Source organism: Sparus aurata, chromosome 15 (genome assembly GCF_900880675.1).
Source record: "Sparus aurata chromosome 15, fSpaAur1.1, whole genome shotgun sequence".
In the NCBI taxonomy this organism is placed as follows: domain Eukaryota; kingdom Metazoa; phylum Chordata; class Actinopteri; order Spariformes; family Sparidae; genus Sparus; species Sparus aurata.
Window position 1 is genome coordinate 29787663 of NC_044201.1, and position 19529 is coordinate 29807191.

At 40.3% G+C, this 19529-nt stretch overlaps 2 protein-coding genes across 2 annotated transcripts; both read right to left on the reverse strand.

The window, feature by feature from the left end:
- Positions 1–4454: 4454 nt before the first annotated feature.
- LOC115596206 (high-affinity choline transporter 1-like) lies at positions 4455–12186 on the reverse strand. Its single transcript, XM_030441056.1, has 8 exons — positions 10772–12186; positions 10325–10441; positions 9857–10012; positions 9610–9758; positions 9315–9458; positions 8819–8972; positions 7911–8128; positions 4455–6782 (listed from the first exon to the last, which is right to left on the reverse strand). Exons 1-8 carry the CDS (start codon positions 10953–10955, stop codon positions 6222–6224), a joined length of 1683 nt encoding a protein of 560 aa, XP_030296916.1. The 5' UTR covers positions 10956–12186; the 3' UTR covers positions 4455–6221.
- Positions 12187–12219: 33 nt separating this feature from the next.
- Positions 12220–19529, reverse strand: LOC115596264 (high-affinity choline transporter 1-like). Its single transcript, XM_030441153.1, has 9 exons — positions 19078–19529; positions 17602–17844; positions 16978–17091; positions 15589–15744; positions 15099–15247; positions 14055–14198; positions 13740–13893; positions 13400–13617; positions 12220–13104 (listed from the first exon to the last, which is right to left on the reverse strand). The coding sequence occupies exons 2-9, from the start codon at positions 17783–17785 to the stop codon at positions 12553–12555; spliced, it is 1671 nt and encodes a 556-aa protein (XP_030297013.1). The 5' UTR covers positions 17786–17844; positions 19078–19529; the 3' UTR covers positions 12220–12552.

The window sequence follows — 19529 nt, forward strand, 5'->3', positions numbered from 1 at the left end:
CCTCGCTGACGATGGATAACATCTGAAGTCTAAGTAACAGATTGGCTAAGAAGAGAGGGAAGGCGTTCACACATTAAAAACAGGACAAACAAGAACCTAGTCGATCATCACAATGATAAATTTCCCCTTGCTCTGGGTTGGCAAGCATAGAGACACCACAGTACCGGTTTATAAACCTGAACTTGAATTTACTGCCTTCACTGGAAGTTAAGCAGCAACTACATTGCACAACCTAATTCATACTTCTATGTCACCATACTCTCTATAACTGATACAGCTTAATCATTTCTGTTCATGCCATATATCATACTGTCTTCATTAAAGCTGAACAATTTGATTAAAAAATTCAATCTCTGAAAAATGTCCATGAGTTCACCTTAGTATTCGTTATGTCCCCCTTTTGCTTTAAACCTACACTATGCAACTTGTGTGCAAGTTACTCAACCTAGATAACTGTACTAAAATGTTGAAAATTATGAAGTATCAGCGCAGTATTCCTTCATTCATTCATTCATTCAACTTTTATTTAAATCTCGAAAAATCATTGTCAATGATATCGAGAGCACACATAAAAACAGTACAGCTGCAAAAATGTGATAACATGTGATAAACAGAAACAACGAACATAACCACAGAGCGCATAAACTGAACGGGTACATGAAAATGATAACAGATAAGAAGCAATATGACAGAATACCAATAAAACGGAAAATGATAAGAAACTGCAGCAAATGAACATGACAAAACACAAATAAAACTGAGGTGCAAAAAATATAAATGGCAGACAACCATACAGGACAGTACGCAGTTTGAAAACAGTTACATTCAAATGCTGAGTACTTTGAAATCAAAGTCTTGACCTATAGGTATAACTGTGTCAAGTTTAAATGTATGTTGTAAAATGTTCCAAGTGTATGGAGCACTGAATCTGAAAGCAGTTTTCCTAAATTTAGTGTTTACCCAGGGAACTTGCAGCATTATTCACTAGAGTGACCATGTGACCAGTTTAATAAAGAGCTGATATATGGTGGCATGTTGCCCTTCAAGGCTTTGAAAAGAAACACAAACCAATGACTGTCCAATGTTGCCAGATCGGATGACAGTTTCCAGCCCAATCAGATCTTAGAACCTACCCAATCCACTAAAAACCAGCCCAAATCAGGAAGTTGCCAGACACCCTTGTGTGTGTGTGTGTGAGAGAGAGAGAGAGAGAGAGAGTTATGCTCCTTGCCGTTAGCTGGGGGGTGGGGTTGGTGCGGAAAGCGGAAAACCGCCCAATATGGCAACACTGTGACTGTCACGTCTTACTGTTAAAGATGCCCACCAAACTTTTTCATATAGAATACAATGACGAGTGGAATAACAGTCACCAGTAATGAATCTGAGGGTGGAGTGATAAACCAAGTCTAGTAGAGAGGAGAGAGAGGCATGTCTATAGATAACATCACCAAAATCCAGGACAGATAAAAAAAAAAGACAGCTTCAATGATTTGTTTCCTACGGAACGTGGGGATATGTGATATCTCAGTTCAGTTCATCAGTTCACCTCTGTATGAACAAAGCATGGTCAACAGTATCAAAAGCTTTTGTTAGATTCACTGTGAGGGCAGCGCAGTATTGGACTATACACTGATCAGCCACAACATTAAAACCACTGAGAGGTGAAGTGAATAAAACTGATCATCTTGTAACAATGCAATGTTCTGCTGGGAAACCTTGGCGCCTGGCATTGATGTGAATGCCATTGACACACATCACCAATCCAAGCACTCTAAGATAGCATCTTGTCAACGTCATTAAAATTTGGCATCCTGCGTACCATTCCAGGGTGTGTGAATGGGCCCACGCAGTCCACGCGTGTCGGGGCATGCTGCCTTGGAAGCTTGTTCACGCAACACCTTCAGTTGAGGAAATCGTTCCTTCATAATTTGGTTGCCTGCTCCTGCCAGTATTAACTAATATACGCTGAAGTCAGAAGAACTCCCTGCAATGTACATACTGAAGAAATAATGAGAGGTGTACACTGTGTGACCCTACAGACTGTTAAACAGAGGTTTGTATCCATTAGCAAAGCAGCACTGCCCTCTGGTGGAGAAAGCCTGACTCCTCAAAAGTGAAAGCATGCGGTCAGTTCTTTCATCATTTAGCCATTGAAATGCCATGTATTGGGCGATTTGCACAGAATTTGCACAAAGCCTCATCCGGCCATGGAACACTATTTGCAAAAGTGTTGTGGTAATCGGACTGTATTTGGTGAAAATATGCAAGACTGTCTATTATAAACATAATGTGCAGGAATTTGTTGTTTTATATTGTGGACTGTCAAAATTGTTTTGATAAGTTTTTCTCAAGAGGGTCCAAAGATGCTTCATTCAGAGTTTGGTGCAAACTTTTGAAAGGTAAGTACATTTTTCATTTTTGGCGATTTTGTGAATAGTAAATTTCCCGCAAAAGTTGGCGTGGCCTACATCACACAATTCAGCTGAATTTAGGGAACACATAAGGTTTTAAAATGTGGGCCATATTATGTGGGAGTTATTTGGCACCACCTGCTGGTCATTTTTGATGTGTGAGTTACAGGAGCCAGTCAATACCACATCTATGACTTTCATTGACATAATAGTTATGGTGTGGGCACAGTGCCAAATATTTAATTAGACTGCCACCAGAGCGCCACCTTCAGCTGTCCTCAGGAGGGCATTGGCAAAAATGGTACCAAGTTTCATCTTGATCCGACCAACCGATGTAAAGATATAAAATACTTCAATTTAAAGAGTGCCACCTAGTGGTCTTCTGTCAAAATTGTGCACAGAGCCTCAAGGGACTCATGGGAAAGTAGTCAGCTGAGTTTCATGCCATTTGGATAGAACAATGTGGACAATATTGACCCAGACAGACCCATGGGAACAAACGCACCCCAGGATGTCAGAAAAAAGCTCCAAGAAGGCCTGCTGGAGGATTGACACTGTGCTGCTTCCCCCTCCACGACAACCCCTGTCATCACACCAGTTGAAGCAACATACTTTTGTTTAATAGGAGTGTGTTCAGAAGCAAAAGATCAACAATGTAGATAAAATGTGTTGTCTATGGACCCCCTGCAAGTCTGAAACAGAGTTTGAAATTGAACAAAATGTAATTCCTCTGCATATTTTCCACATGTCTACCAACATCTCTCAGCTGCTCTATTGTGCTTTAACTACACTATGTGTAGTTAGTGTTTTAGCATGTTGTCTTTTCCTTTGTTCATAGTGCAGTGATAAATGTTTAAAATAGTATTGGCTTTGATTCCTTTTTTCCATGTTCTGCTGAGTTTACTTGTCAGAGTTAATGTGTGCATTATAGACACTCTTGATTGATCACTCAGGTAACAGGTTTGTATTATTTGGCAGACTATGTATTATATCCAACAATTCAAGTGATTCAGTGTAACAATAAAAAGTGAGGCTAAAACTCAAAGTAAGTGTGGAAAGCCTCTGCTTATGCCTTCATTGTAAAATGTTTAAGATTTGTTTTCCTTTTTTTACCCTCATATCATTACAAAAGAATAATCAGCGTTGTCAGTTTTGATATAACATTTCTTGTATTAGTCCTTAGGTATTCGAAAATCATTGCATTGTTTTTCAAACCATGTTTTTGCATCCAAACATGTTTGGGAATCATGTTTTGTGCTCGCTTCTACCAAATGAATCCATACATACAGAAATCTCCTTGGCTTCTGCAAACTGTGCTATGATTAATACACCTGTCAGGCTTTGTTTTGTTTTGCTGCTGATATTTAATGTAAATGTAGAATGCACGTGTGTATTATTAGGTGGTAAACTGTTTTACTGCAGTTGTTATGTGGATTTTTTATATTTTTTATTTACTATAAATGAATATATACAGTACTTTCAATATTCGTTGTAATAAATTGGATATAATTAATTTATACCAAAACACAAGATCATATCAAGATTGAGGACATGGGTGACACTTCCCTACTGTATCTTTTTCAAGATCATTATATTTTCACCACTGGATGGACTCCTAAGACTACAAATTATCCATTGATGTTGAATCAACAACATGCTGCTGTTTAACTGCTATTTAACTATTTGGTTACTATTTTATTGTTATTATCATTTGTGATTAACGTGAATGAATCAGATATGGCATAACAATATTGAATAATACCGCCTAAAGACTTTGTATCTTTGTAGATAGTGTGAAACTTTAAATATTGCTTTTCACCCAACATCTTTCTGAAAACGAATGCCAGTGATCATACCAGAACTTCCTCATGTCACCACAAACAACCCTGTGGAGAAATGTTGTTTTACCACATGACCCATAACCGCTTTACTCTAAAGACTTTCAAAGAAGGATGTAGGAAGGTAGGACACAAGGATGAAGAGGATACTCTTTTGCTTTTACTTGAGAATCTATACATGTATTTTGCATTTTATGAAAACAAATACATATTTCACATCATTCACATAGACAAACAACAAACATGTGAATGCAATATATTAAGAAAATATGAGTTACAGAGAGCAATATGGAGTTTTGGAGAAGAGATTCAATCACAGAATTGTAAAATTAAATTACCAACACTAAAATCAGAAATATTAATTTTTTTCCATAACAGAATAAACAAGCTGTTCTCCTGGAGTGCTGGGTCCTCCAAAACGTAACTGTATGAAATTGTGTTGCCCTTTAAGGTCAGTTTGTTTTTTTCAGCTTATTCAGACATGGAAACAGTTTTTGATAAGGTTATTTTGGCATTAAAATTAATTCATGATTATCATAATTCCTCCCCCAAAACTACACTGTGCACCTTTAAAGTAAGCTAAAATTAGGAAACAAGGATCGTTTCGAAAGTGAGGTTGGTCATTGAGTGTCTACTGCTCTGTGAAGAGGTCAGCAGCTGTATGTGAACACATGAGATACAATTGTTATTTCTGTGAAATGTAGTGACTAGCACCCAAGGATAATCTTTGAAAACATTATCATCGACCCCACTGTAACTTTCCACTCAGCTTGGACAGCCGAGTGAAAGATCGGACAGGAAGAGACACAACAAGTAAAGGGAAGAAAAGCAGGAGAGAGAAGAGAGAAACTCTCACTTGTTTTAATTCCACTAATCTCACGCTAAGTGTTGCCTCAAGGTCTGCAAAACATGCTTATTTTTGAATTCCTGTTTTATTTTAGATAACTTTCTTCTCAGTGGAGATGGAAAACGGGCCATAAGTTATCACAGCAAGCACCTGTTTAACAAGCAACACAGAATATCGTTTTCAAATGTTGGTTTCATGTTTTAAAAATAAAATATAATATAATAACAATATACCCAGCTAAATTAAAAGTTTAATGTGGGTTGTTAGTTTTTTTGCAATTTTGTTTGTCCCCACCGCAGTATGTTATATGTTCAAGATTGTTTTTCTTTACAGGGTTAGACATTCCTGTCATTAAAATGGAGGTGATTGGTATAACATGTGAAGACAGTGAAAGACATGATTCTAAAAGGAGCCTAAAAGAAAAGGGTTAAGAATCGATCGAAGATAAGCAGAACAAAACACAGATAACAGAGATAGAGGTGCCCCATACATTGACAAATGGGAAGTCCTGTGAGGATTTTGGAAATGAGGCTCAGAGTTGGTTCAGTCAGGAGGACTCTAAATGCTCTTCTATTCACAATGCTCTCTCACTCCAACTCTCCCTCTGGCCCACTTCTTAATCAGCTGACTATGGCCATCCAACCAATCAAGTTGTTGGTTTCAAACTTTAAATCTGGTCTCCTCTCTGCTGTTGTCAGCTGTCATTCAGCGCAAAATCCTTGTGACCCTCCTCCACCTCATCCACCACCAATTCATCATATTCGTTTAAACTCATCAAGTCTACTCCTCATTTCATTCAGATCTTCAAAGAGCCAGTGTCTAGACTCCACTGAGGGGTTTTCCTCTACAACTCACAGCTTCCCTTCTCTGACGAAAGTCTCTCCTCACTGAAGTGTCCTTCTGTAAAGGTTTTATCTTAGTTTACATTCAAGGTGTCAGCTGACTCACATGTTCTGAGGGCCAATGGGAGGCTGTCAACAGAGCTGAAGACAAAACTGAGGGCTGTTTCATCTGATTTGGTTCTAGCCTTTAAGTGAAATTCTTCTCAGGAATAAAGGAGATATTTACTCATATCTACTGGTCTATATTATACTTATATAAAACAGATACTACTGAACAGGAACACTAACAGTTTGTGCTAATCATTGGCTCCGATGCCTCATTCTGAGAGTTGTTTCTGTTCAATTTCTCATTCTCATCATGTTCTGTGGTGTCACCTATTGGTGTCAGAGGTTGTGGTGAGTGCTGGACTTTCACTTTGAACACATCCCACTTCTCAGGAAGCATGCCTTTATTGAAGAGCACAGAAGCCAGATAGGAGAACAACAGGATGGCAGCAATAGCAAACAGCACAGCGATTGTTCTAACTGGAGAGTACTGGACATAAACACCATCCTCTAGAGTGCATCCTGGGAAGTGTATGACTGGTGCTAACCCTAGTGATGGGTCTCCACTGAGCAGTCTTAATGGTATTCCCACCAGAAAGCCCATAATAGCCCCGTAACCATTGGAGATGTTGAAGAAGAGGACGCAGACAAGTTGAGGGAAAACTACGACATAGGCCACTTCTGTGCTAAGAAATAGAAACATTAGGATGCTGGCGTTTGCACGGGTGAGTGATGTACCAACCAGGCCCACTACCAACACAGAAGCACGGATCACCCACTGAATCTCTCTGTCTGATGCCTGACAAAGAAAAGGGGAGAAAGAAGAGTTTAAGCACAAAATTACGTAATTTGTCAAAAAAACAAATACTATAATATCAATAACCACTGGAGTGTGATGATGGAACTGTTGCCAGGAGCACTGTTTGTGCAATTTATGCAGCAAGGAATTTTTGTACAATTTCAAAGTTTAAATCATCCATTTGCTCATTGATTCACTCGTCTACACACAAACCCCAACATACACCGATCAGCCACAACATTAAAACCACTGAGAGGTGACATGAATAACATTGATCATCTGATCACAATGCGATGTTCTGCTGGGAAACCTTTGGTGCTGGCCACTTGACACGCACCCCCTATCCAAACACTGTTGTCGACCAAGTACACCCCCTTATCACAAAAAAACACTACCAGATGGCAGTGGTCCCCAGCAGGACAATGTGCCCTGACACACCGCAACATATAGGACCAAGAGGATCCACTATAAAATGCCCTGGTGCCAGACACCACAGGACACCCTCAGAAGTCTTAAATCCATGTCTTGACAGGTCAGAGCTGTTTTGGCTAAACAAGGGGAACCTTCACAATATTAGGCAGGTGGTCATAATGTTCTGCCTGATCGGTGTATACACCTCTGGGTCCTGTATGTGGGGGGATGGGGCCTCCATGGATCAGACCTGTTCAACACATCTTACAGATGCTCTATCAGATTGGGATCTGGGGAGTTTTGAGGCCAGTCAACAACTCGGGCCCTTTATTGTGTTCCTCGAGCTGTTCCTGATCAGTGTCTGCGGTGTGTCAGGGCACATTGTTCTGCTGGGGGGCCACTGCCATCAGGTAGTGTTGTTGTGATGAGGGGGTGTTTGGATGGGTGGTGCGTGTCAAGTGGCATTCACATGAATGCCAGCACCCAAGGTTTCCTAGCAGAACATTGCACTGTGATGATATGATCAATGTTATTCACGTCACCTGTCAGTGCTTTTAATCTTGTGGCTGATCGATGTATTTGTACCATTAAAGAAACACATTTGACAGTATTTTTAAGGTTAAGTACTTTATGTCATGTTTCATTTTGTATAAAGTCTATGACATATTGACTAACACCTATACCTAGTAAATTGAGAAAAAAAGTGCATTTTCTCACCTGAGGCCTCAGGATGTTCTTGTAGATGTTGGAGCTGAAGACAGAAGCTGCAGAGAGCAAAGAAGAGTCAGTCGATGACATCACAGCGGCAGCCACACATCCAATACCCATAATGGAGATAATAGACGGGGTGAGGTGCTGCAGGGCGATGGGCAGAGCTAGGGCTGCTTCACCACGTTCATATGGAGATGGAGAACCATAGGTAGTCTGGTTCCAGTCTGGAGCATGGACACAAAAGAAGGAAAGACTGATAAATGTATGTTAATTTCAGGAGATACTTAGCACTTCATGGTTTGTTCGTGATTTGGTAATAATAACTATTTTACTTCTGTGATTTCACTGACAAATGCACCCACGTTACATACGTAACTTCGTGGATATGACACAACTTAATGATGTTCGTGAATTACACTAAATTACTTGACTTTCGTTTGGACACAAACAAGTCTCCTGAATGTCCTGTGCTTGTTTGACCCTACCACTTGTTCCCAACTTCCTACCTTTTGCAAACGTTGTTTCTCTTTATACTACTTCACATGACTTCCTCCTTTGCTGCTGTAAAAATTGCTAGGGCCACTAAAGGTCGCTGCTTAGCAAGAAACATAAACATGGGTCATAATAAATTGCTTTTACAGTGAACCTTTTGAAAATGTTTCCGTGGAGAATGGGCTGGTTAGTCTGTCGTTCAATAGGTCTACCCTTTTGGTCAAGACTGAATTATTTCAACAATCAGATAGACACCCTGAGACCATCCACAGTCAAGATATGAGTGTTTCTTAGCTTCTGTTATTCAAATCTGGTATCTACAGGTCTTCTCTTTGTCATAGCACTGGTACATGATATACAGTTGGTTATTGTAAGCATGTATTAACAAGGTTTGGATCAAAAACACGCCACAACATTATTACCTATGGATGCAGCAGCTGCCCCGAGCAGTATAGGAGGGATTCCAAGTACAAGTAAGAAGAAGGCAGCAACAAGGCACATGAGCTTGGCTGTAGATGAGGAAGAAGCTGACAGGGTCCTCTGGTGGAAGCACTGATATCCCAGACTGCCCAGCGCCTTTGGTGTGAAACAGTTAGTTGGTTGATACAATCATGACCGTGTCACATCCATAGGGGAAATACAGAAAATGTTTGCCTGCTACTAGCCTCGAAGCACCCTCTTAGATTTAAGGAAAACATTCTTAAACATACTAAGTACAGTCAGAGGACAGTTGATTTCAACTTGACATTAACAGTCACATTGTGTCAGTTAATAGCCTCTGCCTACGAACTGATCCTTTAGTTACAATGGAAAACTATCCACCATTCAAACATGTATATAATTTATCATCAGTCTTAAGACAGCCATAACAACTAGACAGAATTGTATTTGATAAAGGCTGTATTGTTGCCTCCTTACGAAGAATAAGAACTCATCGATCATGATCCAGGTCTTTTTCAGCTCTGGTTTACCAATCCAGGGAGCGTGTAAGGTGTTGTTCATCAGCGTCTGACTGATATCTGAGACAGAAGGATTCATCAGAACAAAGGGAACACAGAGCCACTGCAGAGACACAAAAAATCGATGTCAATGATGAATAAACGCACCATTTGAAGGTGTGATTTGGAGCTTTCGATGCCTTGTGTCAGAGTGTTTTCTTTAAAAAAAAATAGCCAGAGACTCTAGAAGAAGACTGAAACTACAGCAAACTCACCAAGCTGATGAATATGAGGACCAGCTGTATAACATCTGTGTAGGCCACAGAGTAGAGACCTCCCAGCAGTGTGTAGGTGATGGCGACAGCAGCAGAGATCCAGACGCACACAGTGAAGGACAAATCCAGGACCACGCTCATAACTCCTCCTGTCAAACACATTCTATCAGTGAAATTGTATTACCAGTTTTTGTGTGAATTTCTGTGTACAGCCACACACACACAATGATGCAACCATAGATCATACCTAAACCAATCAGGATATTAGGCACTAAGAGCACCTCAAGAATAATTGAAGCCAGGCTCAGTCCAGCTGTCAGTACTTTTCCGTACTTGATATGGAAAGGGTCCAGCAACGTCACATAGTTTTTCTCTCTCATTGGTTTGGCGAACACCAGGCCACCTTTATTTATTATTTTTAAAAAAGGGAAAAGACCACATCAGAGTTAGACATAAAGAAAAAACAAGAATCAAGTGACAGATAGAAAACACAAAACAACTAAAATGATAAATTACATTGGTGTAATCGTCCATTTTTAATTCTTTTCTATCAGCCTTGTTACATTCAAAAAAAGCACATATAATGTCAAGAGTAACGGTAGCCGAGCTGATTCTCATTCATGTACTAATTTACAGTAATTCCTGTTTTGAGAGTTTATTTTGTAAACCATGCAGAAAAAACAGTAGCCTGTCAGATGAGACTACAAAGTCTTACCAATTATAAAAGATGTGCTGTATCCCATTAATAGTACGATTGCCCTGGTTAGTCCCATGGAGGGCGTGTACACCATCTCTACTGTGCCCACAATGAATCCTCCTCCGACCCACGTAGCTACAGGATGGATAAACACAGCAAGTCATTTGCAGAGGAAACAGCAGCTGACACAGAACATCAGGCTGGGCATTCATTCATTCATTCATCATGTTTCTGAAACTTACTGAATTCTTACTTACTGTCATTCTGCAAATAGCTGCAGCTTGGTGCATTGTTAGCAGGTATTTAAATGAAATTCACATAACTTAAGTCAAAACATCTTGCTGCTAAATGGAAACTGTTTCCATCGTTTTGCAGCCTGCACCTACCGTGTAAAGGAGATTTATTATGAGTTGAATTCACATTACACAGTTTCCATCCTAGTTTTGCCAGCTGTGCTCTCCTCACCTGTCATTGTGAACATCCCCACCACCCAGTTTATGTTCCGGTTTCCCAGCAGGGTCATCTCCACTCCAGTGGCTGCACTTTTCTTCTGTTCCCTTTTGGACTTAACAGAAGCCCAGATGCCGGTCCCAAGGACCAGGAGGTAGAAAACCACCATTGCTATCACTCCTGGGATGTTGACGGCCATGGTGGACTGGTTGACTGGTTCCCTCACTGAATGATGTCTGAGTGAAAGACCAGCTGAGTATTTACAAAAGGGAGGGCATTTCAGAGGAGAAACAGGAAAAACAACAGTCCAACTGAAAGGAACAAGGATGCCCTCTGGTGAAAATACCGGGCTTCAGTTGGCTGGTTCAGCTGGTTTCACTGTGTCTCTTCTGATTAAGCGACTAGATAGTTGAAGTTATTATACTCTTATATAATTTGTATTTTCTATATTTTTTGCTGAGTTGCGCTTTCAACACAACAAAAGCAGAGCTTTACAATACGTTATAACTTTTAAACGTCTGTCTTCCTGTTGTTGTAGTGATGCATACCAGGAGGTGTGTCTAAATGACGTGTTTTTGCTGTAACGATTATAACCTAAAAGTTTATTCATTTATTTCAAATCTTTTAGAAAAATGTTTTGAGAGGGGTGAAAAATAATGGATCTATAAACTCATGAGACCACCTCCAACACTGAAATAAATGTAACTTAACTGAGAAGGTAAAGGTACAAATAAAGCATATCTATATAGAGTGTAGATGTGACAGTTTACTGACCATGTTTGTGTCCTCAGAGGAGAGCTACTCTGATCAGAGTAAAGATCCATCAGCAAACACTAAAGCCACATTTAAATGTTGGTGTGAACCACAGTTAAACAGTCATCTCAATTCAAAAGTAAAGGAAAGTAATGAAGTTACATTACTGTGTTATTGTGATACTTGGATTACATCACAGACTACATCTTTTAATAAGCAATTGGTAACTGTATCTGAATACATTTTTTAAAGTTACCCTCCCAAACCTTGTCGAGACATTTCCCAAACCAAACACTGGCTCTGGAGACGGCCCTTCATGTTCTTACTGGACACATAAGGGGAATGAGACGAGGGGTGTTCAGTTGGTTGGGACCTCCATCCCCACAGCAATTTGCCATTAAATCCTAAATCCAAGATTCTGAATCTGGAGCCTCTAGTTTGTTGTCCCTTACTTTGTTTTATTAAAGTACTCTTACACTCACTGATCTACATAAGAAGGCTTGTTTACCACCTGATTAAAGGAGGTGAGATGGCCGCCTGGAACTATTCATTTCTTTTGTGATGTTGTGATATGGACCTGATCTACATAGCAAACTGCCAAACTGGCAAAAGTTCACACTTGCTGCACATCCATTACAAATTAGAACAAGATTTTATTTCATCTTGTTATTTCATGAAAAAAAAAAAAAAAAAAAAAAAAAATTCCTGAGTTGATGAGATAATTTATCACAAGAAAATGATAAGATTCATAAGAGCGGATCATGATACACACATTCAATCAAAACACACACACACACACACACACACATACACACACACACACACACACTGCTCTGTGGGCATAAGAATAAGGGAGAAAAACCTTTTTCTTTTCCTCTGATAACAGGTTCATTTATCTCAATAAGACAATCTTCTCCATCGGGAGAAAACTTAATTTTGATCTCAGTATAACAGCATCAAAAATATTGGTTGCACCTATCACCACTCTGAGCTTCCTTAATCTCCACAAGACACAATGATGGTCATTTTCTATCATCTCCATTTCAACAAGTTGATTCCAACATTGGATCTGAGACTCCACCGTTCTCACACAGAGGTTGTGAGTGGTGGATTTCATCACTTTGAGCACCCTCTGTTGGTATTTGTGTTTGTGGTGGGTTTTGGATTTGAAACACGTCCCACTTCTGAGGTATCAGTCCTTTGTTAAAGAGCACAGAAGCCAAAGCAGAGACCAGCAATATGGTGACAAAAGAAACCAACATACAGATGGTCCTGATGGGCACGTACTGAACGTAAACACCATCTTCAAAGGTGCATCCTGGGAAATGGAGGACAGGCGGTAGCCTAAGCAAGGGCTCTCCACACAAAAGTCTTAAGAAAAAACCAACCAAGAAGCCGGCAGTGGCACCGTAACCATTGGAGATGTTGAAGAAGAGCACGCAGACCAGCTGCGGGAACATCATAATGTAGGCTATTTCTCCACCCAGGACCCAGAAAGCCATAACACCTGTGTGGAGAAAGGTGAGTGATGTACCAGCCAGGCCGAAAAAAACCACAGCGATACGAATCACCCATCGGATCTCGTTCTCTGATGCCTGCAAAGACAAGACACAGTGAGGGCAAGATTGAAGAAGGCTGTACTGGACTGACACATTCATTTAATATATATCTAACTCTTCTGAAAATACAGTGAAAATAGATTTCTTCATGGCTGTTGACAGTATTTCCTGAAAACTAAAAAAAATTGTCTCAATGTAAGTAATCAACTGGGGAAACATCATGGTGGTTTCTGCAAGATAAGAATAAATAAGAACATGAATAACAATTTCCACCTGTACAGTGATGGACTGGTGTGGCTACACTTTTTCCCCCTCTTCCCTCCACATTTACCTTGGTCCTCAGGATCGTCTTGTAGATATTTGAGGTGAAGATAGAGGCTGCAGACAGCAGGGCGGAGTCAGTTGACGACATCACAGCGGCAGCCACAGCGCCAATTCCAACAACGGAAATGTAGGGCGGGGTTAGGTGTTGCAGGGAGAGAGGTAAAATCAGACCTGTCTGACCTCGTTCAAAAGGAGATGGAGACCCATATGAGGTCAGGTTCCAGTCTTAGAAATAGAAGAAGTATAGGGTTGCAATGTTATGAGCGCCACTCATAATGAGTGGACAGAAAAAAATGGATATCACATTTAAATTTCCAATTGACCAGTACTGAGCACTACTGCTTTACCTGTTGATGCAGCCACTGCCCCAATGAGCACAGGAGGAATTCCAAAGGTGGGGATGAGAAACGCTGCAGCGTAACATCGCAACTTGGCCGTGGCCGAGGTGGAGGCTGATAACGTCCTCTGGTGGAAGTCCTGGAAACCGAGGTCTCCTATACTCTTGGGAGAGGAAGAAAGAAAGAGATATTCATGAGCAAATAATGCCGGAGCTTCTTTCCACAGTTACACATGACGTCATCTTTTACGTATAGTCATAGTTTCTATTGTTGTGAGATCAGTCTTGGTCAGTTTCAAACATCAAATGCCTTTTATTACCTTACCAGGAGTAAAAATATATCAATCCACCTCCAGGCTCTGTCTGCAGTCAGGGTGCCCACCCACGGAGCCTGGAAGGTGTGGTTGAAGGACGTGGTTGTGATGTCAACAGAGGTAGGACTCATGAAGAGGAAAGGGATGCACAACCACTGAGGAGACAGAAATACACTACGATGAAACACATACTGTTGAAGCAGTCCACCTCTTTTCATACAGCTAGGAAATAAAAACAATATATAGACCCTTTAAATCATCTAAATATGGATATGCTCAAATAAAAGTTTGAAGTAGCACACTGTCTTTATACAAAATATGAGAAAAAAGGTTTAGTTTAATCAGTTTGTTCTGTAAAATGTAAAGTAATGTAATGTAATGTAAAGCTGTGGCTTTGGAGAAAAAAAATGATGTCATCATGATGATGTAATCGGGGCTTTAAAGCTGCTGGAAATTATATTAATATGAGTCTCATTGCCAACTCATCAAATATTAACACTAACACACAGGTTGGCCGCCATCGCAAAGCGTCAGTTTCTATGAGTTTGGAGTCAAAAATAAATTTTTATTAGGAAAGCTGTTGCTACAATCAGGAGTATATCTGATCTCTCGGATAGATATATTGAATATCTCTACCCACTTTATCCAATCAGGACAGAGAACTCCATACAGAGGCGGTCCTGTCAAACAGGATCCAATCATTTGCTGCTATGTCTGGTGATTACAGCATACGGTCATGTGGAAACATAGAGAGGAGGAGGGGATTTCGAATGACAACAACACTTACATCAGATTTAAAGAAATGAGCATTCAGAATGCAAGGGGAGGTACAATGAATGACTTTATTGATTTGCATTATGGGAAATGTAGGAGGCAGCATTTTTGGACACAAAATGACCCCAACGAAAAGATCATTATTTGACAAATGCCACTGGCACTGATGGGAATGTCTTTACTATGCTGCAGGAGTGGTTTGAATGGACACCCTGATATGATTTGACATGCAAATGGGTCTTTGTAACTGGTGATTCAAACAAACTCAGCGACCAAATTACCGAAGTGATGAAAATGAGAGTGAGCTGTATGATGTCTGTGTAGGCCACAGAGTAGAGACCTCCCAGCAGGGTGTAGGTGATGGCCACAGCAGCAGAAATCCAGATGCACACAGCGTAGGACAGATCCAGGATCACACTCATGGTTACTCCTGTGAAACACACATGCAGTTGCCATGCACACTTGAAATACACAAACAGTATAGGCACACACGTAAAGACACAATCAAACAAACATACCTACATTTCATCATTAGTAGCATAGTATAAAAAAAAGAACTAATGGCTCAGAAATTACAACATATGAATAAATGTAATATTTTCTGAAAAGCAGCTGCGTAACAAAATAAAATACAGCAGAGCAAGATGAAAAGAAAACAAGTACTGCAGCATTTTGGCCGAACAGATGCTGTAATAGTACAGTTAAAATCACAGCATGCACATGGACACACACATGTTCGTGCGGATGTACAGTAGGGTGATTACTTGTTACCCAAGCTTATCAGCGTCGATGTCACCCAAATAATTTCGGACATCAGCGGTGCCACAGACAGAAGGCCACTCAGTCTGTCTCCGTACTTGATGCAGAAAGGGTCCATCATGGTCACGTACTTCTTGTCTCTCATCGGCTCAGCGAAGAAAAGACCACCTTTAAAAGAGACGCGGGAGAGTTGCAGTGATGCAAATGATAATAGTTCAGAGAACCTCTGTAACAAAAGATACCGCAAACATAATATGAAAGATTCTTGAATGATGTAAGATTTCAAATTATACAACAAGTAGTTCCGACCAAGCAATCTGATTGGTCAACAAGACATTTTGACCGTGCTCAAATCAGCATGACAAGCACGCCTGACTCATTACTCAAAATATTACTCCGCCAAGTCTGTGGCAATAGTGTATCCATCTCCATGGCAACATAGTAACTGTCAGAGCTGGAGCAAAAAAAATAAACTGCTTAAAATTCAAACTTTCTGCTGTAAAATATGCAGAGGAAAACTCGGGAGAAGCATCCGCTAAACGTTTCTCCGTTGACCCCAAGAGAGTGAGAGATTGGCGATAAATTTCAGTGCTGAGCGCATCACTGTCATGCTCAAATGACGTTAAAGCACACCCTTTCGGGTAATATTGCTTAAGTCAACGGTGAGTTAATATAGTAAACTAATATTCTGAACTTAGTAAGCTTTTATCATAACATAAGTTAAGGTCTTCTGAACCTAACCAAGTACGTTTGTTGCTTAAACCTCAAACTAACTCTGGGCGTACCACAAAGTACACTGCTGTTTTGGTAACGTGTTACACTGTGCGTAGCTTTCACAGTCATAAGCAAGCAACCTGTTCAGTCGTTTCAGTATGACGATGTGTTGTTTGGGTTATGACTACAAAATCATTCTTACCGGGTAACGTGTGTCTGTTTGACTGAGGGCGGAGCTGAGATACACTCACACAGAGCAGGGGTGTGCAGAGTTGCGGACATGTTTATTTGCCTGTTTAACAGTTCGAAAATAATGTTTGATTACTCTGATTTGCTTGCAGATAAAGCCACTCCCTCTTTCCATTCACTCTCTAGCTCACCAGACCACTGCTGTTCTCTAAGTCTGATTGAGAAGGGGAAGAGGGACGAACTAAGAATGGTTTGTTGTCAAACAGCACATGACAAATCCCTCACAGTCTGCAGTCACAGTCACAGTCAAGTCCTGACAACCTTGTGGAAATAACACTACATCTACAAAAAGAGATGTACATACACACAGTATTGGTTAACTCGGACTCAAATTAGATGAAAAAAAGTGTCAGTTGAAGATTGAACAATGAAAGGAGTTGGAGTGTTGGATTAAGTCAAGTTCAGTTTAAGAAATTTAAAAACCAAAAAAAATCTTACCAACAAGGAAGGCCAGTGTTGCTGCTAAAGGCATCACGGCCCAAATCAGCCCCAGCTTTGGATCGTACACTGTCTCAGCTGTGCCAATGATGAAGGTCCCACCAACCCAGGTAGCTGCAGGGAAACACACACGCACAGTTGTGTTACTGGAAAATATGTATTTTCTATTCACAACGTGTAATGACACACATAAAGCAGATTTTGCTCTGATTAGCTCCACATTCATGTCAACTTAGTTCAACCTCAAACTCCATCAAACCACACAAATCATCATTAATATTATATGTAAGTGAGTGAATAAATTACTTTGCCATCTAAAATTACCGCCTCAGTAGTCCTCAGTAATTACGTGATTATTCAGTCACATTAATCAACTCTAAACCAAAAATTTGACTGAACTGAGCTTGTACTAATTTGAATAGCCTGCATTTACAGTACCAGGGTATACATTCAGATGTATGTACACAGCCTCACAAATATACATAAGCATTACACAAATATAACAAACCAGAACCAAAACTTAAAAAACTGAATCTATGATTTGTTAAATGTCTCAAAGAAAACTTGGAACCTGCAGGTTGCATCTGCTGCAGTGCTGCACAAACCAAGACAAAGAAAACTCACCGGTTGTGGTGAAGATTCCTACTACCAAGCTGATCTTTCTGTTCCCCAGCAGAGCCATGTCTGCATGGTTTGCCTGTGTCCTGTTTTCATCCTTTTTAGATTTAATTGAAGCCCAGATGCCGATCCCAAGCACCAGCAGGTAGAATATGATAGTGGCCACTAGTCCCGGGACGTTGAGAGCCATGCTGAGTGTGCAGGAGCGCGGACCAGAGTGCAGCAGAATGTATTTGGCACTGGTTCAACCTGTATAAGATAGGGTCTGCGTCATGTTTGAGTGCTGGGCAGGGCTGCCAGAGAAGCCTCAGGCTATACGGACAAACTGAGCAGCATTCCAACGTACATCCCCCCAAAAGACTCGGTCATCTCTAATGCACAGAGGACAAAACATGTCGAGCAACCACGAAATTACAACTCTGCTGCATCACTGTGCTGCACTGACACACAGTGATGCAGCTGTGCGGCGTCGCATAGCACAGACACTTTCATCAGAATCAGAATCAGAATCAGAAATCCTTTAATGTCCCGCAGATGGGGAAATTTGTTTGTCACAGCAGCGACAGAATATTACAAAAACAGAAACAATAGCAAAAATAAGCAATAAAATTAAAAAGGGAAGAAATAAATAGACATATATACATATTTACATGATATAGTGCAAAATTAACAGCATTTTTTTGTTTTATATATATACATATTTCATGTCTGAGAAATGATATAATGTTCAAACGCTCTCTCTCTCTCTCTCTCTTTCAAACACAGAAGAGACAAGCTGCCACTCGCCGAGGCCTGAAGCGATCCCCCGCACTCAAACAGGTCCACATGAACGCACACACACAGAAACACTATATAGCTGTGAGTGTAACGTGACTCACGTGAGCTCATCTACAGATTTACAGGCCCTTCTCTGCTCTCTCTAGCTTCTACACACACCAGCATTTACACCATTTTCCTCACAGCTACACTAAAAATGGAAGTACAGTGAAATACTTTTAGGACAGGAAGACCGCTGCACCTCTTTTTCTTGAATCAGTTTTGTTATTTGCCAGGACAAAGCTGTTTTCACCATCACGTGAATTCTGTTTTAATCATGTTGTAATACAGCCCAAGTCAAAGTATAGTCAGTCAGATTTAAATGTTTATTTTTCTCTTTCTGTGATTAAGAAATCAAATTGAATAGAGATTTGATTGCAGATCTGCACGGCTGCACAATAAACTCACTTTTTATAACTATTCATTTGTGTAACCAAATCGACGTAAATTGAGGTTAATGACATGAGGTGTATAGTGTGGTGAGTTATATAAAAACCTTTTAAATAAGTGATCACAGAGAAAATCAGCACCCCAAGGAAGTACTCAATGTGTATGTAACAGATCTTAAACTTTGAGAATAGCTACTACAAACATGATGAAGCAAGAAACCTAAATGGAGAGAAAAACATGCAATTTCAAACTGTATTCGATGAAGTGTAGACTCACCTGCTTCCTCCTTCCCTGTCTTGGAAGCTGTGCTGGCTGCGATTGGTCTGTTGGATAATGATCAGTCTGCTCCAGAATAAATTCAGGCAGAGGGTTCAGCCCAGGCTGTTTTATTTTTTGACTCTCTTCGACTCTCCATGTGTGACAGTTTTTTGTTTAAGGTAGAGGAGAATAAACAAAATGCGCGGACTATCCAAACCAGACAGACCTGAAATAATGATGCATGAGTAGTTTCCCCAAACCTTAATCACAGATAGCAGATCCTATCTGTGATTAAGGTTTGGCAGAACTACTTAGGAGAAGTTTTTCTTGTTGTTGCCAGTTGACATTTTGTTTGTACTGATGCCACTGAAGCTGAGAGACGGGAACTGTGGCACCTTCCTTGTAACCATAATAATGACACATCACTTCCTGCCTTTTATGGAGGACTTGCCCTGCGTTTTTTTTTTAGT